The sequence below is a fragment of the Ochotona princeps genome, chromosome 24 (assembly GCF_030435755.1).
Source record: "Ochotona princeps isolate mOchPri1 chromosome 24, mOchPri1.hap1, whole genome shotgun sequence".
Taxonomy (NCBI): Eukaryota; Metazoa; Chordata; class Mammalia; order Lagomorpha; family Ochotonidae; genus Ochotona; species Ochotona princeps.
In genome coordinates, this window is record NC_080855.1 from 10,176,748 (window position 1) to 10,202,867 (window position 26,120).

At 48.9% G+C, this 26,120-nt stretch overlaps 1 protein-coding gene across 2 annotated transcripts; it reads left to right on the forward strand.

Annotated features, from left to right (window-relative positions):
• The first annotated feature begins 1,038 nt into the window (after positions 1-1,038).
• DNAJA3 (DnaJ heat shock protein family (Hsp40) member A3) lies at positions 1,039-23,331 on the forward strand. Of its 2 annotated transcripts, XM_004586708.4 has the most exons (12): positions 1,039-1,280; positions 4,395-4,528; positions 8,218-8,301; positions 10,358-10,558; positions 11,127-11,279; positions 13,728-13,875; positions 14,638-14,702; positions 16,613-16,741; positions 17,462-17,577; positions 17,896-17,993; positions 21,560-21,673; positions 22,195-23,331. In XM_004586708.4, the coding sequence occupies exons 1-11, from the start codon at positions 1,070-1,072 to the stop codon at positions 21,658-21,660; spliced, it is 1,440 nt and encodes a 479-aa protein (XP_004586765.2). In that variant the 5' UTR covers positions 1,039-1,069; the 3' UTR covers positions 21,661-21,673; positions 22,195-23,331. The 2 variants fall into 2 exon arrangements, with proteins under 2 accessions (XP_004586765.2, XP_004586766.2); XM_004586709.4 differs by lacking the exon at positions 21,560-21,673 and having other exon boundaries at positions 1,040-1,280.
• Positions 23,332-26,120: the final 2,789 nt, after the last annotated feature.

Here is a 26,120-nt window from a genome sequence, read left to right on the forward strand (position 1 = left end):
GATTCGTGTCCAGATCCAGCTTTCTGCTTAGGCCTCAGCAGGCAGCAGGGGAAACCCCAAAGCCCATGTCGGAGGCTCCTGTTAGAGGCTCCTGGATCCTGGTTTCAATTGGCTTAGCTCAGATGTTGCAGCCATTTGGGGAGTTGATCAGAAAGATCTTTCTCTGCTTCTCTGTCAACTTGCCCAATAAGAACAAAACTAAAGGGCCCAGAGCAGTAGCCTAGCAGCTAACGTCCTTGCATGCGCTGGGATTCCATATGGTCACTGGTTTTAATTCCAGCAGCCCCACTTCCCATCCAGCTCCCTGTTTGTGGCCTGGGAAAGCAGTGGAGGACAGCCCAATGCCTTGGCACCCTGTACCCACACAGGAGACCCAGAGGAGGCTCCTGGCTCTTGGGTTTGGATCGGGTCAACTCTGGCCGTTGTGGTCACTAGGGGAGCGAATCAGCGGACGAAAGATCTTCCTCTCTGCCTCTCCTGTGTATCTGACTTTCCAATAAAAAAAAAACAATAAATCTTTCTTTAAAAGGACATCAAAATGTTCATGAAAACATACAATTGATTTAAAAAAGAATAAAATTAAATATTAAAAAAAAAGGAAGAGGGGAGGGAGGCTTCCTGAGCAACGCGTGACCCACACCTGCACCCCTGTAAGCTCCAGCCTCACGCAAGAAGACGCAAGACTGGCGGGGAATGACAGGGAGAAGCGGAGTCAAGAGGAAGCAAGGCGCTTGCGTACGTCGGGAGCGCGCGCTGCCTGGCCGCGCGGCCTGCTGGGGTTTGTAGTTCCGCCAATGGCTCCTGTAACTCGGCTAACAGCCGGTACAGTCCACCACATCCTCACACAAATAGGTTGAATGTTTGGTCGTGCATCGCCCAACAATGGGGGTCTCCAGGACATAACACTTTGCAGAAAAAAGCCCCCGTCGGTCGGAAGACTTCTCGTACGCTTGCGCGAACGAAACGCTAGGGTGCGCGCAGGGCCACGCCCCCCGGAAGCGCTTGCGCACGCCGGCCCCGCGAGTCCTCCTTGAGCCGGGTGGCGCAGGCGCAGTGTCCCCGGGCCAAGATGGCGGCGCGGTGTACCACACGCTGGCTGCTGGTGTCTGTGGGGTGCCACCGGTTGCCGGCTATAGCGGGGAGAGGGGCTCGGCCGCCCAGGGAAGGAGGAGTGGGTATGTCGCTGGGCCGCCAGCTGAGCGTCCTTGCCTTCGCGCCTTCCCTGGGCGCTCGCAGTCCCCGGGCGCTGCTGACATTGAGACCCGGTGTCAGCCTCACAGGTGAGGGCAGGCTACAGACTCGGCGGCTTCAGGAGCCTGGAAGGGAGTGACTGATTTCGCCACGGCCACGGCGGTAGCGGGGTGGCGGGTGTCTTCCGACCCCCGAGTGGCAATAGAGACGGGCAAGCAGGAGGCGGAGGCCCAGGAGCCTCTTCGCTGCAGCAGGGGCTCCCGCGGGTAGCGTACCTTCATCTCCGACCACGTTTCTGGAGGTCACTGCTCCCTTGCCCTCCTCCTCTGCAGTCTCCACTTATTAGCCCGTAGCGAAAGAGACAAGGGAACCGCTGTGGCTCCTAGGCTCGAGGCAGTGGGCCTGCAAGGTGCGGGTCGGCGTCCCCCTTTTGCAAAAATAGGAAAGTGGGACAAAAGACATAACATTAGTCAGAAAAGCAGTCCCAGACCTCAGGTTTCCCCCAAAGTTGATGCCTTTTCCACCGTGTGGTGTTTTTCAAGGAGTCTTGAAGTCAGTGATGAGGTGCCCAGCTCCAACATTTATAGAATTGCTAGTTACAAGGCATAGAGTATCTCCTGACACCAGATTTCCAAATGACAAGACACTAGTAGCACATTTTGTAAGGAAACCGAGCTCGAGATGTTGACTTGGAGTTCAATAATATGATTTTAAACCTGCTGCAACTTTAATTGAGGAGGCCATGTGGTTAAGGTTGTGTGAGGCTTTGAGAGGTGTAGCCTGTATTTCCTTCTGTTGCATGTTGAGCGGCTTGGTTTAGTGAGGAGGTAAGAAAGGAGACGTGGTGGGTGTCTGAGTATCAGTCATTTCGGTTCGCTTAGAATGTGTGCAAATGATAATTACACTCTGTAAGTTTATAGAAAATTCTCGTAATTGTCCAATTTTGTTATGCTTACATAACAGGCAGCCATTAAAATGTTAGTAATTGTGATTCCCTGGGGGAGTGTACAGAACAGTACCTGGGTGTCTTGCAGTGTGATAGGGGTGTGGTATGTGATTCTCTGAGCCTGTCCTCCCAGGCGTGTGGAGATTGACTCATTGAGAGGCACATCTTAGAGATGAGGCTGGGGCTAGATGTCTGCTGGCAGCGTAACACACTTTGTAATTCTGCTGTCTGCATTCCTCATGGATGGAGTAATTAGTATATTCAGGGTCCTTGAGGATTATTTGCAAGAGTGTCCTGCTGTAGTTCTCAATCTAAGCAGAAGTGCCCATTTTCTGGGCTGGCCAGTGTATAAATTAAAGCCAGAAGTTATTTATTTATTCACATAGATAAATTTATTTTTATAGATAAATTTATTTTTTTAAAGATTTATTTTATTTTTATTACAAAGTCAGATATACTGAGAGGAGGAGAGATAGAGAGGAAGTGGAGCTGCCGGGATTAGAACCAGCAGCCACATGGGATCAAGGCGAGGACCTTGGCCACCAGGCCACTCTGCCGAGCCCAGATAAATTTATTTTTAAAGATTTATTTTTGTATTGTAAAGCCAGGTTTACAGAGAGAAGCAGAGACAGAGAGGAAGATCTTCCATGCACTGATTCACACCCCAAGTGGCCAAAATGGCCAGAGCTGAGCCAATCTGAACCTAGGAGCCAGGAGCTTGTTCTGGGTCTCCCATGCAGGTCCAAGGTCCCAAGGCTTTGGGCCGTCCTTGACTGTTTTCCCAAGCCACAGGCAGGGAGCTGGATGGGAAATGGAGCAGCCGGAGTATGAACTGGTGCCCGTATGGGATCCTGGCAGATGCAAGGCAAGGACTTTAACCACTAGGCTACCACACCGGGCCCAAGCCAAAGTTATTTAAAATCGAATTTGGACCAAAAAGATTAAAAAAAAAAAGGTCAAAGAATAAGAAGAAACAAATAGAGTTTGGATCGGGCCTTGTAAGTGCTGGGATCCCATATGGGTGCCAGTTCTAATTCCAGCTGCTCCACTTCCCTTCCAGCTCCCTGCCTGTGGCCTGTGAAAGCAGTAGAGGATGGGCCAAAGCCTTGGGAACCTGCACCCACATGGGAGATCCCAGAAGCTCCTGGCTTCAAATTGGCTCAGCTCTGGCCATTGCAGCTGCTTGAGAAGTGAACCAGCAGATGAAAGATCTTTCTGTCTATCCTCTCTGTATATCTGACTTTCCAATAAAAATAAATAAATAAAAACAAAACAAATAATAAAAAAGAATGTGGATGCATCTTCTTTAGGTGACTCACATTAAGCTACATTTATTCTCATTGTATCTAAATTTAGAGAGCCTTGGACCAGGAGCTTCATCCAGTTTCCTAGGTGGGTGCAAGGGCCCAAGGACTTAGTCCTTCTTGTAAGTTCCCAGGTACATTAGCAGGGAGCTGAATCAGAAGTGGAGCAGCCAGGACTTGAACCCCTGTCTGTGTGCGATGGCAAGGCGAGGACTTTAGACACTATGCTACCACGCCAGTCCCAACGGGGCACTTTTGAAGTGAAAGGTTGGGTGCTGTCACAAACTATGTCATGACCTCAGGCTTAAATTCCACCCCTCCTGGGTTCAATCTGTTTCTGTAGCTTAATAGCAAGCCTCAGAAGCCCTTTGCTGAGCTTGGCTTGGAGCCTGAGCGCTTTCAGCAAGGGGTCACTTGGCAGAATCTGGAAACTCTGATTAATTTTGGAGTATCAGTTTTGTGAGGGCTGGTTAGTGGTTTTAGGAGAGTGGAGGCCTCCAGGGTCTTTCTGCAGGTCTGAGAGGGTCTCTTGAAATTGTCATTGGGGGCAGATACATTGATATCTGCCTGAGGACCAGACTCAGAGCCACCCAACAAACAGGTGCAGGGTTGTGTGATAAAGGATAAAGGATGTGGGGTATTGGGTAGCCTGGAGACAGAAGCATTAGGTAACTGCCTAGACACTGTATGGGGATCCCACAGTGTGGTACCCTGAGATCCCAGCAGTAGGGAATCCAGCAGAGTCAAACACACCCTGCATTCTTGATATTGTGTTGTATTTATTGGGCTTGGTGGCTTTCACTATTGTGCAGTGAGACCTGCAGTGGGCCTAAAATGGAACAGACACCAAAGCTCTGCCCATCTGTTGCTTCACAGACATGTCCATAACAGACTGATGACTGCTTCCTTGCATGGAGTGTTGTTCTCCAGTGATTCTCTTTCTTCTGTTTCAGGAACAAAAGGTTATCCATATATTTGTACTGCTTCCTTCCACACAAGCGCCCCTTTGGCCAAAGAAGATTATTACCAGATTTTAGGAGTGCCTCGAAATGCCAGCCAGAAAGATATCAAGAAAGCCTATTACCAGGTCTGTATGCAAGTCAGCTTTTAGCAGCGAGGCTGTAGGGGTGGCTGCACCCCTTATTGAAGGAGTTCTAGTTCTGGCTCTGCTTCCAATCCAGCTTCCTATTAATGTGCGCCCTGGGAAGCAACAGATGATGCTTCAACTCCACGGGTCCCTGCCACCGACAGGGGAGACCAAGATAGAGTTCCCTGCGTTACCTAGCTCTTCTCTGGGTAGAAGATCAGTCTTTCTCTTGCCCTGTAAATGAAAATAAATGAATAAGCTTAAAAAGAAGTATGGAAATGCTTGCAAGTGAGAAGAAGGAATGCTGTTGATCTGGTCTGATCCTGGTAAGCCCACGTGGATGGGTGGTTGGCAGCTGGTAGTGTGTTCTGGAGTGCGCAGTTCTGTGGCTGCTGGTGCTTCAGAGGAGAGAGGAGAGGCTGAACCAGAGATTTAAGTTATTTTTCCAGAATTGCCTTGGTAGTTAAATTTATTTTGTGCTAGATAGGTGTTGTGGTTCGGTGGGCTGAACTACTAACTGTGATGCTGCCATGCCATGCGTGTTTTGGTTCGAGTCCTAGCCATGCTGCTTCCAATCCAGCTCCCTGCTAACGTACCTGGGAAGGCAGCAGAAGATGGCCGCCGTGCATGGGTTCCTGCCACCCCTGTGGGAGCCCTGGATGAGGCTTCTTGCTCCTGGCTTCAGCATGGCATAGTCTAGACATTGTGACCATTGGAGGGAGAGAAGATGGAGGATATCTTTCTCTTGCTTACACTGCCTTTCAGCTAAAAAATCTTTTTTTTTTTTTTAAGATTTATTTATTTTTATTGGAAAGGCAGATATATAAAGAGAAAGATCCTTCTTCTACTGGTTCACTCCCATGTGACTGCAATGGCTGGGGGTGAGCTGATCCGAAGCCAGGGACCAAGAGCCAGGAGCCAAGAGCTTCTCCGAGGTCTCCCACTCGGGTACAGGGTGCCAAGGCTTTGGGTCGTTCTCCACTGCCTTCTCAGGCCACAAGCAGGCAGCTGGATGGGAAGCCGAGTAGCCGGGACATGAACCAGCATCCATATGGGATGCCACCTCTCGCAAGGAGAGTATTTAGCCACTGAGCCATCATGCTGGGCCCATAGAAATCTTTTTTAAAAGATTATTTTGTGCCTTTGCAATGATTTGCTGGTCTAGTTTTACATAGTCATTCTTTGCATTCAAATGATAGTTCATGGATTTAGAATGATTTCCTTTCTCAACCTAGAAAATGTGAAATTCTTTTTATCATATCTCATTGTTTTACAACCAATAAACATGAACTAATGTAGAAGAAAAGAAAAACAGAAGAGTGAAAAGAGCAAAAAAATGATGCCGAAGATGGCTGTACCAGTGGTTGGTCCCCAGACTCTTGGTTTGCTCTGGCCAATAAAAATTGAGGGTCCCAGTGTAGGATTGACAGTTTGGCTTGTTTGTTTTTAAAGATTCATTTATTTGAAAAATGCAGATACAGAGTAGGAGAAGCAGAGAGAGAGATCTTTCATTCTCTTGGTTCATTCCCCAAATGGTCACGAAGACCCAGATGGGCCAGGCCAAAACCAGGAGCTCACAGAGTTTGTTCAGGTCTCCCACAAGGGTGCAGGAGACCAAGTGCTTGGTCCCCTCTGCTGTTCTCCCGGGCATATTCACAGGGAGCTGGGTTGGAAGTGAAGCAGCTGGGGCTCAACCCAGCACCCATAGGCACTGTTGGCTTAACCCACTACTTCAGGGTACTTCAGAAAGTTCACTCCGGGAGGCATAGCGATTAAGCCACTGGAGGCTTCCCATATGAATACCAGTTTGAATTCTGCTACATCTATTTCCATTCTGGACACCTGCTGGTGTGCCTGGGCAAGCAGTGGGGAATGGCGCAAACACTTGGGTCCTTGCCGCCCACAGAGGAGACTCGAGAGGAGTTCCAGGCTTCTGTTCCAGTGTTGGCTGTCACAGCTGTTTAGCTAGTGAGGTAGCAGGTGGAAGAGCTCTCTGTAACTCTGCCTTTCAAATATATGTTCAAAAACACTTCACCAAGAAATAGAAACATTTTATGTTTATCTTAGTACAGAGAGATTTGAAGCCTGTACAGTTTTTTGCTGATGAACTTCTTTTTAGGCACATGAACAGGAAGCTGAATTGAAGTGACAGAGTGGCTGAAACCCAGAGCAACACTCCACATGGGATCTTAACCTGCTGTACCAGGACACCGATCCCACTTCATTCCTTTTTGTGGTCTAATAGTGTTTGATGGTATGACTAGGCAAGTTTTGTTTATCTTCGCATCATCTGGCAGACATTTAGATCGTCTCCACTGTGCTGCTCTAAATGCTCATGTGACAGTTTTGTGTTTCCATGATTCCTCTTTCCTTATTACTCGTAGTCTGAGTCACTTGGTAATTGGGTAATGTAACTTTAGAAAATATATTATTTTATTTGAAAGGCAGAGAAACAAGTTAAGAGATCGATGACAGATTGTCATCTGTTGGTTTAAATGCCCACAGCATCTGGGGCGGAAGGGAGAAGCTCAGAACTTCATCAAGATCTACGTGGATAGTAGGAACTCAAGTGGTTGAGCCACCACTCACTGCATTCCAGAGTGTGCAGAGGCAGAAGTGGAGCTGGAAAAAGAACTGAGACACGGCCACAGGGGATGCTGGCATCCCAAGGGGTATCTTAGACACTGTGCCAAGTTCTGCCCCTGGAGGTTTAACCTTCAGTAGCTGGTAGTTGCACGGTGTTACCAGCAGCGTATGAGTGCTGTGGTTTCTCCACTTCCTGTTCACTTTATTAATACCTATCTTCTTAATTATGTCCACTTTAGTAGATGTGAAGTGGTTGTGTGTGTGTGTTTAAGTTGTACGTATGTGGAAGGCAGAGTTAGAGGGAGGATGAACCAGAGTGGCTGCAATTGCCAAGGCCGGGCAAGACTGAGGCCACAAGTCTAGAACTTTGTCCAGTTGTTGAGGGTGGCAGAGGCCTGAGTACTTGGATTGCGTTCTGTGACTGCTTTCTCAGGCACATTAGCAGAGAGCTGGATTAGGAGTGGAACAATTAGGACTAGAACTGGTGCCCACATGGGATGCCACTACCGCAGGCAGTGTCTAAAACCCCCTTTCATATGCCTATACTGTGTGTGTGTGTGTTTTAAAGATTTATTTATTTATTTATTTATTTATTTATTTATTTATTTGACAGGCAGAGCAAAGGAAAGATCTATGGAATCTATGATTCCCATCTATGGAATCATAGCTCAGATCCCTGTAACAGCTGGGGCTGGGGCTGGGGCTGAGCCAGGCAGAAGCCAAGTCAAACTACCCAGGTTTGCCACGTGGGTGGCAGGGACCTAAACACTTGAGCTTTCATCTGCTGCTTTCACAAAGGTGCCTGAGTTCTAAAGGTTTAGTTGTTAGTATAACTATAAATGTTTTTTGTACACATTTGTTGTTGGGAAATGTATGTATATATGTATGTGTGTGTGTGTATATATATATATATATATATATGTACACACACATGTATATATCAGCAAGAACTGATTCATTTTGAAGTCCTATATCATGTTTTAAGAATGATTAGTAGTTGTTAAATCTCGAAAGAGAAATGTTACAGATGAGGCATAATTGTGACTGGCATGTGCGCTTTCAGCAAACAGAATGTTCACAATAATTTACTGTTTTTTCCTTAGCTTGCCAAGAAATATCACCCTGACACAAATAAGGAAGACCCCAAGGCCAAGGAGAAGTTCTCACAGCTGGCGGAAGCCTACGAGGTACTGTGCCTGATTGGTACAGTCATGGGTGTTCAGCTGTGTGTGCCTCAGTTTGCCTGGCTGCACACACAGCACAACCATCTGGATTTCCCTTGGGGATGTAGGAGTCCAAGGACATGACCCATCTTCTACTGCTTTCCCAGGCACATCAGTAGGGGGCTGGGTCAGAAGTGGGGCAGCCAGGACTCAAATCTGTGCTATCATAGAATGCTTACCTTGCAGGTTATAGCTTAACGTGCTGTGCCACAACACCAGCCCCAAGATTCAGTTTTTTAAAGGCTGTGAGTTATCAACTCTAGTGAAGGTATTTTTGTGTATGGGTGATGGTTCTGCTTATTCTTCCTGTGGGTGAACAAGCCCTGTCAAGTCCACTTCCAATTCCTTAGTGATATCTGTCTCCAAGCAGGGAAAAGACAGAAAACTAAGAGTAGTAGTTCTGCAGGAAGAGCTTGAACTAGGAAGCAAAAGCCATAGGAAGTCAAGGCCTCCTGCCTTCCTCTCCTTGCCAACCTTCATTTGCATCTAAGCTGGAAGTTGTAAAACGTGCCTAGAATTGTCAGTTTCCTGGTCTCTCAATTCCCACTGCATTCCAGGTGGAACTGTATTCACTCGGAGGAGGAACATTTCTCTAGTCTTCAAGGAAGTGCCTTCCCCACCCCCTCATCTTTCTTTTTTAAAGGAAATTTAAAAGAAAGACTGGGGCCTGGCGTTGTAGCCTAATGGCTAAAGTCCTCGCCTTACATGTGCTGGAATCCTGTATGGGTGCCAGTTCTAATCCTGGAGGCCCCTCTTCCCATCCAGCTCCCTGCCTGTTGCCTGGGAAAGCAGTCAAGGACGGTCCAAAGCCTTGGGACCCTGCACCTGTGTAGGAGACCCGGAAGAAGCTCCTGAATCCTGGCTTTGGATTGGCTCAGCTCCAGCCATTGTGGCCACTTGGGGAGTGAACCAGCAGGTGGAAGATCTTCCTCTCTTTCTCTGTTTCTCTCTGTATATCTGCCTTTCCAATAAAAATAAATAAATCTTAAAAAAAAAAAAAAAAAAGACAGGGAGAGAAAAACACGGATCTCAATCTGCTGGTTCGCTTCTGAGATGCCCATAATAGGTGGGAGTGTGTAAGGTAGAGCCAGTAGCCAGGAACTCCACAAAGGTTTCCTGTGTGGGTGACAAACTTGAGTGTTTGGGCCACCTTCTGTTGCTCCCAAGTGCATCAGCTGGAAGCTGGGGCAGGAGCAGAGTATGCGGGACTTGAACTAAGCTTTCCAGTATAGGATGTGGAATTCTTTTTTTTTTTTTTTTTAAAGATTTATTCATTTTATTACAGCCAGACATACACAGAGGAGGAGAGACAGAGAGGAAGATCCTCCGTCCGATGATTCACTCCCCAAGTGAGCCGCAACGAGCCGGTGCTGTGCCGATCCGAAGCTGGGAACCTGGAACCTCCTCCAGGTCTCCCACGCGGGTGCAGTGTCCCAATGCATTGGGCCGTCCTCAACTGCTTTCCCAGGGAGCTGGACGGGAAGTGGAGCTGCCGGGACCAGAACCGGCACCCATATGGGATCCCGGGGCTTTCAAGGCGAGGACTTTAGCTGCCAGGCCACGCCGCTGGGCCCAGGATGTGGAATTCTAAACAGTGGCTTAACTAGTTTGTACCATGGCATGCTTTCTTAATGAAAAACAAAATAAAAACCAGCGCAAACACGTGAGAGATGCAAAGTGACTCCCCACACGTGTTCTCTGTCCCTCCCAAGTCCCATTGCCCAGGGAGACAGGCTGGTTGACGGTCTGTGCCAGTGCCCGTGTTCCCATTCAGGAGTGAGCGTAGTCTTCATGGGAACACACAGCTGATGTCCTCCTTGTTCTGGCTCCTGCAAGACCTGTAGAGGACGGGTCAGGAGTGCCAAGTGTTCTCCCAGCAGTAGAGGTGCCTCGGAAAAGTGAGGTGTGCGTCTCAGGAATCCAGGCTGGTGCAAGGATGAGCCCAAGCATCCCCGTCTCCGGGGCAGCTCGGTCTCCCCTAACGTCCCAACCCAGCCCAGCGTCCCTTTCTTCCTCGCAGGTGTTAAGCGACGAGGTGAAGAGGAAGCAGTACGACGCCTATGGCTCTGCTGGCTTTGATCCTGGGGCCAGCAGCTCTGGGCAGAGCTACTGGCGAGGAGGCCCCACTGTTGACCCTGAGGAGCTGTTCAGGAAGATCTTTGGGGAGTTCTCCTCATCTTCATTTGGAGATTTCCAGGGTGTGTTCGATCAGCCTCAGGAAGTAAGTTCCTTGTCTAGTCTGAGTGAGACACATACAGAGATTTTCGTCAATCTCTACCTGTCAGGGCTCAATTGGAGGCAGCCGTTTGGGTAGAAAATTATTTCAATCATTGAAAAATCCTACAGATGATAATGAGTACTTCCATTCTGACCTTATTCTTAATTGCTTAGTTACCACCCCAGACCCAGAGTCCATAATTAGATTGTTTTATCCCAAGCCTGCCGTGCTGTTCTGCCCACCCACTGTCTTCTGTGTTTTATGTCTGGAGAAAACATTGTCAGAATTGGGGAGAGGGGTTGGGAATGATTAATGGCCTAAGTTATGACTGGGGCATTCAAGCTGTTTGTGAAGAGCCATGTGCAAGTATTGTCCATGAACATTCTGTTTGCTGAAAACTATGTTTTCAGCTACACTAAGACTTAAAGTGGTTTCTTAAAAATTTTGAGAGTGAGTCCCCCCTTCTACTGGCGGGATAACCAAAGTGCCATCCAGAGCCTGCCTTCCAGGGCATCGCTGTGGTCACTGCAGTGCAAAGGATGACAGAGAGGCCCTGCTTTGTTTTCTTTAGTACATCATGGAGTTGACATTCAATCAGGCGGCCAAGGGCGTCAACAAGGAGTTCACCGTCAACATCATGGATACCTGTGAGCGATGCGATGGCAAAGGGAACGAGCCCGGTACCAAGGTGCAGCACTGCCACTACTGCGGCGGCTCCGGCATGGTGAGGCATCCCCTGTCACCCACATGCACTGCTGTCTTCTGCACTCCTGCAAAAGTCACTCAGACACTGCTAGGGCTTCGAGAGTTACAGAGAGAGGTCTACCTTCCATCTGCTAATTTATTCCCCCAGTGGTGATAATAGGCAGAGCTGGGTCTGGAGCTTCATCTGGGGTTCTCATGTGAATGACAGGAGCCCAAGCCTCTGGGCTGTCTTCCATTGCTTTCCTAGGCACGTTGACAGGAAGCTGGATCAGAAGTGGAGCAACTGGAGTTTATACTATGATATGGGATGCTGGCATCAAGATTCAGATTTTGCTGAAAGTCTAATCATTGTTTATTTTTGGTAACTTTTTTTTTATGCAATTCAAAGTTAGAATAATATAAAAACTGGGCCCACTGTTGGGTTGCCACAGTTCTGCAGCTTAGAACATCAGCATCCTGTGCTGCAGTGCGAGTTCAGTTAGTGCCTGTTGCACTTCTGGGAAGGCAGTGGAAAATGGCTGCAGTAGTTGGGCCTCTACCACCTGTTTGGGAGACCAGGATGGAGTTTCTGCTTTCTAGTTTCAGCATGACATAACCTATTATGACCACATGGGGAATGAACCATCATGTAGGAGGTTTTGTCTCCTTCCCTGCCTCCTTTCCTCTCTCCACCTTTCCAATAAAGGAAATTTAAAAGTTCCTTACTCTTTTGGTCCAGATCCATTAATTTTTTTAGAATATTTATTTTGTTTTATTTCCTTTCCTAGAGAGAGGAAAGACAGAGAGGAAGATCTTCCATCTGTTGATTCACTCCCCAAGCGGCCACAATGGCTGGTGCTGGGCCGATCTGAAACCAAGAGCCAGGAGCTCTTCCGGGTCTTTCACACAAGTGCAGGGTCCAAGGCTTTGGGCCGTCCTCCACTGCTTTCCCAGGCCACAATTAGGAAGCTGGATGGGAAGTGGAGCTGCCGGGATTCGAACCGGCACCCATGTGGGATCTGGGCATATTTAAGGCAAGGACTTTAGCCGCTAGTCCATCGTGCCAGGCCCTGAAGTATATTAGTATTTCTAATAGGCAAAGGGCTCTTATGGGATAATGGGGAAGAGACCATTGGCTTATTAATGCACGGATGGGAGTTTGGCCTGGTGGTTAAGATACATTACCAAGATAAAAAAAAAAGCAACCTGTTGCGTTATGTATAGATTTATTTTAATATTTTCATTGTAACAAAAGGCTGATGGAGAGAGCTGTGAAAATATTCTAAACTATGGACTATGTAGAATTGTTTGATTTGAGAGTCAGAAATGCGGATAAATTAATAATGTGTTTTTAAAGGTTTACTTATTTGAAAGAGTTCGAGATCTTCCATCCAGTGGTTCACTCCCCAGTGGCTACAGCAGCCGGGGTTGACGCAGGCCAAAGTCTTCATGCAGGTCTTCCACAGGGCTGGCAAGGGCCCAAGCACTTAGAACACCTACTACTGCTTTTTCCCTGCCCTAATCAGGGAGCTGGATCAGCCAGAACATGAACCGGCACCCATATGGGATGTTGATATCACATAGGGAGACTTAACCTGTTTTCCACTGGCCCAGTAATATTTTTTATGTACTTATGTTTTTGGGTTTTTTTTGAAAGGCAAGGTAAGAGAGAGAGAGGTTTTCCATCTGCTGGCTCACTCCCAAAATAGCTACAGTGGCCAGAGCTGAGCTGATCTGGAGCTAGAAGCTTATTCCAGGTCCCCCACATGGGTGTAGGGGTCCGAGGATTTGATCTGTCCTTTGCTGCTTTCCCAGATGCCATAAGCAGGGAGCGGAATCAGAACTGAAGCGGCCAGGACACACACCAGCACCCATCTGGATGCCGTGTGTAGTGGAAGCTTAGCCAACTATGCCACAACAATGCTCCCTATCTCTGTATTCTTTGTCTCATCAAGTAAATTTGATAATTTACCCAAAACAGTCCAAAGAAAATCAAAAGAGGACTGATTACTAGATACCAAGAAAGTGTTGATGGGAGTAACCACAGATTATAAGGACCTGCCAGATCTGGGAAGGTCTGTGAACTGGGGCTTATGGAGGGTGGGGAAGGGAACAGCTGGTACTTGAGGAGTAGGGGAGGGGACACTGTTAACAGTGTGGGCCCTGCACTCCCACTCTACAGTGTTCTCTGTCACGTTGTCTTATTCATGTTTGTTTTCAGTGGAACAACCCCCACTCAAGGGTTTTGCAAACTGGCTTAGGAAGCAAAGCCAGGAGCTTGGGCACTGAAGGGTGGGAGGTGGAGTCTTGGGCAGTGAACTTGGTGACCTAGAGTCAATCTGTTCTAGAAGGTCAGATGAACTGTTTTTGTGCATATCAATATCAGTCTAAGTGTTTAATGAAACAAGTTCTCCTTGCACAGTGGGATGCTGGAGCCACAACCATTGTTTCCCTGCATGCTTACCACGTTTGTTTTTCTGTTTACTAGGAAACCATCAACACGGGTCCTTTTGTGATGCGTTCCACGTGTCGGAGATGTGGTGGCCGTGGCTCTATCATCACAACCCCCTGTGTCGTCTGCAGGGGAGCAGGGCAGGCCAAGCAGAAGAAGCGGGTGGTGATCCCTGTGCCCGCAGGTGGGCTCCCAGAGGCCTGGAGAGGGCCAAGGCTGCTGCCTTCTGTGACGGAACCTGTGGTTGAGATTCTGGGGCCCTGAGTTGGGGCAGGAGTTACAGTCTCCTTGAGTCTGTCACGATTCACCAATTAGTTGTCTGTGATGTTTGCTCTGGTGTGTTGGGAAGAAGAGTTCTGTCACATAATCACCTCTCACCCAACCCCTCTTTCTGCTCAGGGAGACCAGCCTTGTTTCCGCCACCACTTGAACCACCTGTGGCGGGGTCTTCCCAGAGGGCGGCTTGTTGACTCTGAAGCCCCTGCCCAGCTCTCCAGCTAACTCTTCTGTTAGACTCATTGTTGTTGACCACCTGGCATCCTTCCTGACTGTAGTTTGTTGAAGAAACCACGGTGCCTCCCGGCAGCTTCTGCCTATTCATCTACCTTTGTTCATCTAGAAATGTGGCTTTTGGGAATTAACCATGGTTGTATGCTATTGCTTGATGGCGGCCCGTCTCTCTATTGAACTCCCTAAAATATGCATAGACCAGGCACAAGACACTCACTTGGTAAACGTGGCCGAATGTCTCGGGGCTGCTGCTGTTCAGGCTCAGTTGCCCTGTGCTGTGCTTCTGGGAGGTCACCCTCATTCCCCTGCTGAGAAACTGTGTTGTTCCTCAGGCACAAGCAGCCAGAATGTGTGGAACCCTGTGTGTGGTGAGTGAGTCTGGTGGAAGTGCTGTGGAGCTCCTCTCTAATTGTTTTCTTTTGAATGTTTGTTCTAGGAGTTGAAGATGGCCAGACCGTGAGGATGCCTGTGGGAAAAAGAGAAATTTTTGTGACGTTCAGGGTAGGTGTGCTGTCCACGCACCTCTGGTTGGGCCCCTGCTCTTTTGGGCTGCTGCAGCTGAGCCTGCCTGTGGGGTTGAAGTGTATGGAACTTCTTGCAGTTGAGTTTCTGTGGGGAAAGGTGACTACTTTGACCTGATTTTTAACACTGCTGATACCTAGTGTGGAAAATATATTGAAAGGCAGACCGTGGGTTTCTGAGGTAATGGAGACATTAAAGGTAATACCCTCTCTGATAGTCACACATCAGAGATTGGTAGGCTGCAGGGATAAGGGTATGTGAAGGCCCTGTTGATAACAGTGGGTATTGGCCACTAAGTGCTTCGGTCCTAGAAAAGTCACAAGAAAGGAACAAGGACCACAAATGTGTGAGCATAAGATGTCTGGGAGGTTCTAAGCTACAGGGACCCTCTGCCTCGTTCTAAAGCATGCAGGTTAGTGTTCATATCAGTTAATGGTAAGAAAATACATGGTAAGGTACATAGTAAGGCATAATAAATACCTAAGTTAACATCATGGCTAATAAGGGATAGTGGAATTTTAGCTGTGTTTGTAATATTTTATTATGTGTGCTGGGTGTTACATGTTTTGTCTACTTAGCCTTTCCATATATGTGAAATGTGACCAGAAACAATGTGAAAGGTGATGGAATTTTCTGGACGAAGCATCAAAGATGAAGGCAGAGGCAGCCTTCAGCCTACTGGTTAGAATGTGGTCATGTATCTCACACCCAGAGTACTTGTGTGTGATGCCGTGCTCTGGCCTTTTTTTTTTTTTTTTTTAAGATTTATCCATTTAGTTGACAGACAAGACAGAGTTACAGAGAGCCTGAGAAATTTATTAAGATTTATTTGTTGTTATTGAAAGGATCAGATCCACAAAGAGAAGGAGAGACGGAGATCTTGTATCAGCTGAAAGTTTGGTGGAGAATTCTCATTATTAAAATAGGTTTTAGTTCGAGACTGGTGTTCTTGTACAGAGAGTTGAGCCAAAACCCATAATGCAGGCATGCCATATATGCTGGTTCAAGTCCCTACTGTCTGTTTCCTTGCTAATGTGCCTGGGAAAGTAGCAGATGATGTCCCAAGTGTTTGAGGTCCTGCCATTCACGTGAGAGGTGAGGCTTGGAAGATGGTCCTCTCTTCAGCATGTCCCAGCCCTAGCCGTCAAAATGATTTGGGGAGTGAACCAGCAAATAGAAGATCGCTGTCTCTTTCTGTTTCTCTCGGTGTCTACGTACGTGTAACTAAGCCTTTCAAATAAATATTTTTTTTTATTTTTTTAAGATTTCTTTTGAAAGCTAGAGAGAGAGAAAAACCTAGAAAGATTTTCCATCTGCTAGTTGACTTCCCAAAATACCAGTAGTAGGAGGCAGGCTGGGTGAACTTTGAACTCCATTGGGTCTCCTGCCTGGGTGTCAGGGACCCCAGTACTCAAGCCATCTTCTGCTGCGTCCCAGGGTGTGCATTGCCCACAAGCCAGATCAGAAGCAGAGTAGCTCAGACTCGCGGCTGTGGGCATCCTGACCGGCAACTGAGCTGCTATCCTGAAGCCCTCCCCTCTTCCCATTTAAAGACGAAAAGGAAGAAGAAATCGGTGCAACTCGAAAGGCCGTCTGATGAAGTCTCATGATTCCAGTGCTGCCCGTCTGTTCATTTCCCTTCACAGTGACTGCGTGGCATGAGCCTGGAAATCTGGGCACTGCTTGCTGCAGCAGCATACATGTGTCTAGGACCTGACTCTGTCTCGGGTGTGGTTTTCTGTTGACAGTCTATAGTTCTTTCCCTCCATGCTAAATTATAGTTCCAAACTGCTTGCCAGGCCATGCGATCTGACCTGGTGAGGCACGCAATTGATGCCTGTCCTGCAGTTGGGCATCTGGAGTCACACATCTCTGGTGTTTGACCTTAGGTGCAGAAAAGCCCTGTGTTCCGGAGGGACGGCGCAGACATCCACTCTGACCTCTTCATCTCTGTAGCTCAGGCCATTCTTGGGGGCACGGCCAGAGCTCAGGGCCTGTACGAGACAATCAGTGTGACGGTGAGAGGGCACCAGCATGCCTTTGCTACCCTTGACTTCACTGTTCTTTTGTCCAAAATAGGAAATGGCTGACAAGTGGCCTCTGGCGTGCCAGGGGTTAGGGGAGAGTAGGTCTGGGGATGGGGAGTACTGGGAGTTTTAGTCTCTTCCTGGAGTGTGAAACCCAGGCTTCAACTGTGAAGTCACTGTGGGGCAGATTGTGGCTGACGTCCCCTCCTCTGCAGGTTCCTGATGCGGAGATGTGTTGTCCCTGTTGGTGCCCTCCACTCCTTTCCCACACACTGCCTCTGGGGTTGTGTCATGTCCCATCAGCCTGCAGCTGCGTTGAGCAGCTTCTGCGCTCGCTATGTCTCATTCCCATCCTAAAATCTGCCCCAGCCTTTCCCGGCTTGGGGGTAGATACTCCCACCCCTGTCAGGGCAGTTGTGCTTCTCCATTGTCCTGGGGAATCAAGATTGTGGGGGCGCTGGCAGGATCCTCAGCCATGCATCCTGATTGACTTTTGCTGCTCCCAGCACTTGTTCTTTGCTCCCTTGCTCCTGGTTCATATTTCACCTCCCTAATACTTGGGCCTCCAAGAACTGACTCTGTTCTGGGGCCCTAGCTTAGCTTCCATGTGACCTGAAACCAAGTGGAAGTTTTTTCAAGTAATTTGTTCAGGCTTGTGTTTCTGTGATGAGAATGTAGGAACCTGGGAGTACCTGAGCTTTCCTCTTGCAGATCCCCCCCGGGATTCAGACAGACCAGAAGATTCGACTGACTGGGAAAGGCATCCCCAGGGTTAACAGCTACGGCTATGGAGATCACTACATTCATGTCAAGATCAGAATTCCAAAGTAAGTGCCCCACATATGCTTACCTGCCAGGCCCCTACCAATCCTCCTGATGGGCTCATGGGACCTCTGCTCTTTGAACCCTTGTGACCTCCACCTGCCTGTCACTTCTGCCTCTGAGCTGAGTGTTCTCATTGTAAAGTGGTATAATCGAAGGTTGGCCTTGAGAATTAGATCACTTCCTACTTCCCTCACTCCTGCAAGCTCGCCCACCACCCCACTGTTATTTAGCCCAGCCACAGCGGCAGTGCTCCAGACAACTTGGCTAATTTGATTGACACTGCGAACTCTCAGTGGCCACTCACTGTGCTCTGTCCGCAGGAGGCTAACAAGCCGCCAACAGAGCCTGATCCTGAGCTACGCTGAAGACGAGACTGACGTGGAGGGGACGGTGAATGGTGTCACCCAGACAAGCACTGGTGAGGACTCTGAGATGACACAACAGTGTGGGGGTCTTGAGTTTTTGAGTGGAGCAGTATGAGAGCAGCATGTCAGGGCTTCATCTCAGGGGTCTTTGCGAAGCCATCAAATATTGCTGTTGGAAGAGGGGAGCTATGGGCGGGATGGTTGATGTGGCATGGTGGCCACTGCTGTAGTCTTCTCCAGGTCCTGGGGGTATTTGCTGGGCAGAGGGCGCTGGAGGCCACTCTGAGGCTGCTCTGTGGCCCCTCAGAGCTGGAGTCAGATTTCCAGCCTTGGTTCTGCCACTTGCCTTGTGATTTTGGGGCCATGATCTGTGAGAGCCGCTTGAGGACATGATAGACTGAAAGCATTTGTGCATTTCCAACCCAGTGTTGCCAGGAATTGAGCAACAACCACAGTGATGACAGCCAGGCAGAAGTAGTAACCTGCTCATTTAGAGCAGGGCTTGCTGAATTCTTCTGGCAGTGAGCCAGTGCTCACATGCCACACTTTTGAGCTACAGTGTGGTTGGATTTTGGTGATCTGGTGCTGGAATAAGCACCGGTAGGAGTTTTGGTGATGGTGTCATGTGGGACCTGGCTCAGGGCACAGTGAACTGTGCCACATGTTTGGTTTGGGCTTTAAGGTTTTCAGTGTATTACATCATTTTGTTGTGGTATGGATCCTGGGTGGAATTCCCAGAACTCAGTGACCTTCGATTAATATGTCAAGTCCCAGGAGGTATCCCAGAGAAGTGAGTCTGTGAAGCGTGGAGCTTTGTCTGCTCTCTTGTCTGGTGGCAGGGGCCTAAGAACCAGGACCATGTTGCGCTGCATTTCCAGACACACTAGCAGGGAGCTGAATGTGAGGTGGAGTGTCTGGGACTCTAATCATATGGGATGTTGATGCTGCAGCGACTGGCTTTACCAAAACACAGCTCCCTCCAATTTAATGTTTATTCAAATAATAGAGGCAAAGAAAACTTATATTTGCTAGTTTATTCCCCAAATACTCACAATGGCTAGTCCCATTGGTCTGGAACTGGAAATGCAATCCAGGTCTGTCATGTGGATGGCAGGGGGTCAGTCATCACCTACTATGTCACATGTTACACTTTTCTAGAGTCAGGAGCCAAACCCAGGTATTGGACCCACTTCTACCGTTTGGAGACAAGTCATCATCAATGTTTTAACTGATAGGCTAAATGCCTGTTCTTCTGGGTGTGTGTGGGTTGTTTTTTGTTTTTAAGATTTATTCATCTTTGCTTGAAAAGCAGATTTTCAGGAGAAAAGAGAGATCTTCCATCTGATAGTTCACTTCCCAAATGGTCAAAATGGCCAGGAACCTAGAACTCCATCCTGGCCTCTCTGGTGGCAGGGGCCCAAACACCTGGATACAGTTCTGCTGCTTTGCTATGTTCATTAGCAGGGAACTTGATTGGCAGGTAGTAGCTAGGATATGAACTTCACTGCAGTGGGAAGCTGGCATTGTATGGGTGACTTGAACTCTTGCGCCACAGTACTCATCTGCTTTGGGTGAATCACCTCATTTCTGTGAGTGTTAGTTTCCTCATCTGTAAATTGGAGGCAATAGTAGTATTACCTTATTGCAGTATTACCTCATAATTATTTGAAAGACAGAGTTATACAGAGAGATCTTCCATTGGCTGCTTTACTCCCCAAGTAGTTGTGGCCAGAGCTGGATCAAGCCAAAACCAGGATCCAGGAACTTGTGGGTCTCCCTTGGGGGTGCAGGGACTTGTGGATCCCCCATGGGGGTGCAGGGACTTGTGGATCCCCCGTGGGGGTGCAGGGACTTGTGGATCCCCCACGGGGGTGCAGGGTTCCAAGCATTTGGGCTATGTTTTGCTTTCCCAGGTGCTTTAACAAGAAGTTGAATCAGAAGTGGAGCTGCTGGGACTTGAACTGGTGCCCATATAGGATATCAGTTGGCAGCAGGTGCTTTACCTGCTATACCTTGACATCTACTCCTTACCTCATAGGGTTTGATTAAATGACGTCACATGGGTGAAGCTTTAGCATAGCCCCAGGACCCCTTGTACACTCCAGCCACAGTAACACTTAATAATATTGCAGACTCTGCTGCACACTCCAGGCTCTGTTGCTTCCTGGCCCAGGACAGAACAAGATAACAACATGGGTGAACTCCCTTGTTTTTGAGGCCAGATGTAATGGGAAACCCATGATTGTGGGTTTGTGGTGTTAGAACTCTTTTTGTCATCTGAACTTGTATGTAGGCGAAGAGTACCTGAAGGACTGAAGGAGGTGTCACCTGGCCATGGAGCTCATGCAGTCACACAGCTGCTCTTGGAGTCTGCAGTGTGTGCTGGAGGGTCTGGGTCATCCTGCAGCTCAGATGCTGCCCCACTGGTTTTCTTGATCAGGACACTGCTCAGTCACTGTTCTTTTTCTGAGACACCTGAGCTCTGTAGGCCTGCTAGGTCAGTGGTCTTACTTTGTGTGCTGTTCCCAGAGGACCCCACATCACCCACACCTTGCTCAGGGACCTGTGTCTGGGCTGTGTGCAGAGGACCCCACATCACCCACACCTTGCTCAGGGACCTGTGTGTGTGCTGTGCCCAGAGGACCCCACATCACCCACACCTTGCTCAGGGACCTGTGTTTGGGATTTGGGCCCATCATTTACCAAGTCCTCATCTGACTCCACCTGAGATTTGGGGACTGGGCTGCTTTGTACTCTTCCTTGTGCTGTTTGGATGAGGCACATGTCTCAAAGCACATTAAAGTGCTCTACACTGCCACATGTTGAGTGTGGATGACTGTTACTCAGGACCAACGACTGGGTTCCTCACACCTAGCTGATCTTGACGAGAGCTCACCTGTGCAGCTCAGCTCTGCTAGGTTGTCCCAGCCTGAGCCTAAAGCAGCAGCAGGACAGCTGCCCTTTGTCATTTAGGGTGAGGCTCCCATCAGGGAAACCCGCTCAGAGAAACACAGACTCCCTGCTGACTAACAGAGGAGTCCTTGTGGCCATGGGTCTCGTGAGGTGCCCCAGGGATGCCCAGTACATGTGGTGCATGTGGGGTCTAGTCCATGGGCCAGAGGTAGGCTCCTCCCAGTGTGCGTTGTTTATCTTGGGACCAGCTCTATGCTGTGTTGCACGAGAGCTGAGCCCTGGAGTCACCTTCTGCCTGTCACCTGCTGGCTCTGTGATTTTGGGTAAGCTGTCTGACCTCTCTGGGCCTCCATTTCCCCCAGTCTGTGACATTTACCTGTAAGCTTATTCTAAGGACTGAGTGAACTGATAGGTGTAGACTGTGCCGCTTGGCCTGGAAGGCGTCTGGCACCCAGCCAGTTTTGTTCCATTGTTTACACTGAGCCAAGATGAGCACTAATTGTCTCCCTTCTATGGGGTCAACTGAGTCTCCAAGTGGCCTGTTTGCTTCTGCCTGATAGTTGAACAGTGCTTGCCAGGAGTGGCCTGCTCTCTTCTTGGTGCTGTGCTTGGTTGACCCTGGTGGCCCTGCATGGGTAGGCGGGGCCTGGGGTATGAGCCTGAAGGTGTGCCCTTGACCACAGTCCTTTCTGCTGTTTGTGCCCAGGTGGCAGCACCACGGATAGCTCCGCAGGAAGCAAGGCTAGGCCCGAGGCTGGGGAGGACGAGGGATTCCTTTCCAAACTTAAGAAAATGTTTACCTCCTGATATCCCAGCTGAGGTAGGAAAACCTGTGAGGTTTTTTCCGTTTGTTTACTTCTATGAGCTAATCCCTGTGTTCTGTCACTGTTACCATCAAGCCCCTGCCCCACAGAGCTGAAGAGGTGCCACTGGAAGGCAGAGTAGTCATCTGCAGTACAAGGCAAGCCAGGACACAAGTCTGCTTTTTACTGTGTCCCCTTCCTGGAGAGATTGTGTTTCGGGGGCTGCTTCATAAACAGTTCCTAGGAACTCTGTGTCCTGCAGAGGGTAATCAAGGCAGAGCCAGGCCTAGAATTCAGATCTTCAACGTCTCTCCTGCTTTGCAGCTGCCCCTCCTAAGTGGGCAGCAAGGGCTGTGCAGCCAGAGGAAGAAGGGGCTGCACACTTGGCAGCTCAGGACCTGTGCTATTGGTGCTGTCCCTGGTGGTGTGTCTCCACCACTTTGCAGGGATTCATAGGGGTTCTCCTATAGGGAGTGTTCTGGTGGGATGCCCACTGGTGGGATGCCCATGGATGTAACCATTTGTCTCATTGGTTTAGGAAAGCGTTCAACCGGAAACTAGGCAAAGAAGCAGCAGCCCCTCTCTGTGGCCAAGGCATCTTGGAGACAAGAAGATTCCAGAAAAGCAACACTGAGCCCCGCCTGCAGAGCCCTTCTGAGCACTTGGCAACAGCAAAATCATGTGACAACACAGTTCTCTCAAGAAGGTCCTGGTGGGCAGCCCGCACAGAAGGATGAGTGGCAAGGGCTATAGAGGGCTCCTATCCGCAGGTGGGTGACTCAGCCTCTGGCTCTGACAGGGTAAGATCCCTAGACACTTCTTGGAGCACTAAACTCTGATTTGGAATCCAGTGTGGTGAAGGTCGTGGTTAGATAACTGAAGGCCACGCTTACAGCTTAACAGTGAAGTCTTAAGCTGCACCGAGTTGTGAAGCAATTTCTTTCCCTCTGAGCACCCCTGTGGGTGGTTCTGGAAAGAGTGCCTTCTGACAAGTTGTCTTCACCACACGCCCACCAGCACCATCCTCCCTTACACATTGAACCTCAGCTGCAGTCCCCAAAGGCATTGGGAAGCTGGAGAGCTGGTATGCGGGGTCTGGGGAGATGTTGGTGAAGACCAGAGGGCTCCTGGGGGCTCTGCTCCTCACCACATGTATGGTGATCTGGGCAGATTGGGCAGTCCTTCCAGACCCTGGTTCCCATCTGTTGAGTTGTATTGTCTTGAGTAGATGTGATGACTCCTGCCATTCTGCTGCGCCACCACCACTGTGACCTGCCAGGCTGACTTCAACCACAGCGTGTACTCGGTTCTCCCCACTTACACTGTTGACATCTGTTTTCCAGAGTGTGGTTAAATTATTCAGTGCTAAGAATCACGGTCTTTGCCTGTGTGAACGTTGGTTCAGGAAGCAGAGCAGCATCTAAGCAGTTGTCATTGAGCTGGAGGGCAAGGTCCGTCCCAGTCTCTGCTGGTAGCTTTGCAGTTTCTGTGTGTTTATGCATCTTCAAGCTGTTGCAAGGAAGGTTAATGAAGAATGCTTCTTGGCCATTTCCTTTCTGTTCCTTTATAATTTACAAAATAAAACATCTATTACTGTCTGATTTAAGAATGTCAAATGATTCTGTATCCATGTAAATAAGATAATCTACTGCAAAAAAGATATTTAAAACCTAAATTGTGGTCTTTTCTTCTTTACCAAGTGTGTGTACTGAGTCTTCTGTTACTGCAAACATGACTTGGGGTTGGAGGCTACAGAGTACACAGGTCTGTTCAGTTCGCAGTTCTGCTAGCTCAGGAGCAAGGCCCTGGCACCATTCATTCTGGTGAGGATCTCCTGGCAGATGACACTGCTGTGGGACCTCTAATCAGGGTCCCCCAAGAATTGCCTTGATCCCATCTGAGGGTAGGGCTTCCAGTGACTTTTTAGCCTTTGACTAGTCTTACACTCAGCTGACCTCGTCTGTGTGGTCACTGCCCCCAGAGCACACACGCTGATGCATCTAGGCACTGACAAGTGCTACTCCATTCCCAGAGCAGGATGCTTGCCCCAAGATAACATTCTTGTGGTGTGAATGAAGGTCTTAGAATTTGATGTGACTTTTTCTGTCCTTGGTTGTTACACTGTTGAGGGAGGGATATGCAGGATGGAGAAACATCAGTATTCTCCCAGCAGAGTCCTAACACCTGTCACAGCAGGAGGGGCCATGACACAAGGCTCAGACCCAGTCTGGATCTACAGGGGAGGTGTGAGAACCTCTGGGTTATGTGAAAAGATTGAGGAGAGAGCTGAGGGACAAGAAAGGCTCAACTGATGTTTTGTTATCTGTTTTCAAGAAGTGTTTGTTGTCTGACTGCTCTGAGCACTCAGTGTAGGCCTGGAACTATTCCACCAGGTGTGTGGATGTCCTGTGTGTTGTAAAAGCTCAGGTCATCCTCTTCATGTGGTCTCCTCTGAAAGCAATATCTTAAGAAGCACTGATGATGCGGTGTGGAGGCTTGGTCCTCATGGGAGGTGACTGTCCACATCCATACCTTCAGGCCGGGCTCCAGCTGATGGGTTTCATTGCCAGGCTTAGTTGTGGCTTCTGCATGGACAGTGAGGTATAGCTTGAGGCACGTGAATACAAAAGGGGGAGGCATGGTTAAGAAACCCTGTGCGGGCTCAGCAGCGTGGCCTAGTGGCTGAGGTCCTCGCCTTGATCCCATATGGCTGCTGGTTCTAATCCCGGCAGCTCCACTTCCTCTCTGTCTCTTCTCCTCTCAGTATATCTGACTTTGTAATAAAAATAAAGTAAATCTAAAAAAAAAAAAAAAAAAAAAAAAGTTTACCTTAAAAAAAAAAAAAAGAAACTCTGTGCTTGAGTTGCCAGCACCAGTTCTCCAGTCCTGGGTGTTCTGACCCCGAAGAGGCTTCCTGCTAACACACCTGGGGAGGCAGTGGATGGTGAAGCAATACTTGGCTTTTGCTGCGACATGGCCTATCTGAATAGAAATCCTGGCTCTAGGCTTTAGCTTCGAGCAGCCTTGCCATTGGGGGCAGTTAGGGAGTGAACCAGCAGATGAAAAACTCTCGCTTTCTGCTTTTTCAGATAAATATACACTTGGATGGATCCCCAGCAAAGAGCAAAGTGAACCCACAGTGCCATCATAGAGGCTTGACTTGCAGCTTGAGCTGGACTGCTCAGGAAGAAGTAACATCCTTAGTACAGTTAGCTTCACCTAAGGAACTTGAACCTGCTACTGCCCAGTCTGCGGGTTTTGTTTTGTATTTTTATTGAAAAGTGGAGCTCCTATTTGCAGGTTCACTCCCTTCAGAAGCCCACAGTGGTTGGGAGGGGGCCAGGGCAAAGCTAGGAGTGGCATCTCCATCCAGGCCTCCCACATGGCTGAACCACCCAGGGTGCCTGTGCACACCAGCAGGAGTGGTGCCAGGTTTTGGACACAGGCACTCTAATAGGATATGGGTGCTAGGCCTTACACCTGTCCCCCAGGCAATTTTTTTTTTAAAGATTGATTTTATTTGTATTGGAAAATCATACACGGAGTGGCAGAGAAGATCTTTTGTCCACTGATTCACTCCCCAAGTGGCCACAATGGCCAGAGCTGAACTGATCTGAAGCCAGGAGCCTCTTCTAGGTCTCCCACGCAGCTGTAGGGTCTAAGGCTTTGGGCCACAAAGCTCCCAGGCCAGGTGCCCGTATGGGATCCCAGTGTGTGCAACGTGAGCACTTTGGCCATTAGGCTACATGCACCAGGTCTCTATTTCTTTTTTAAGATTGATTTATTTGGGCCCTGTGCGATAGCGTAGTGGTTAAATCCTCACTTCATACATGCCGGGATCCCATGTGGTCGCTGGTTCTAATCCCGGCGGCCCTGCTTCCTATCCAGCTCCCTGCTTGTGACCTGGGAAAGCAGTCGAAGATGCCCTAGGCCTTGGGACCCTGCACCCATGTGTGAGACCCAGAAGAGTTTCTGGCGCCTGGCTCCTGGGATTGGATCGGCGCAGCACTGGCCATTGTGGTCACTTGGGGAGTGAATCATCCAAAGGAAGATCTTCCTCTCTGTCTCGCCTCCTCTCTGTATATCTGACTTTGCAATAAAAATAAATTGAAAATGAACCAGGCTATTTGCTGTGGGGATTCTGCAGTATGTAGAGCAACTAGAGGGGACTTTCTGAGGTCACCTACTATTTTGTACCTTCCCCCCAGGACAAAGGTGAAGATAGGAACTGGGAGAGAAGGGCTGGGGTCTTCCTGGTTGCATTTTGCACATGGTGGACTAAGCCTAGCTCACTTTGAAGTCATGTGTGTGTTCAGTTACCAGGTGATCTTGTCACTTTGAAATGTCCTCCATGGGTCCCACTCCCACACATCAACTACTTGATTCCTCCTGGGATTTCCATGGAGCTGGGAGCCCCAGCACCCGCAACTGTGTCTCAGAAACAGAGCCCTTTTCTTTGGCAGG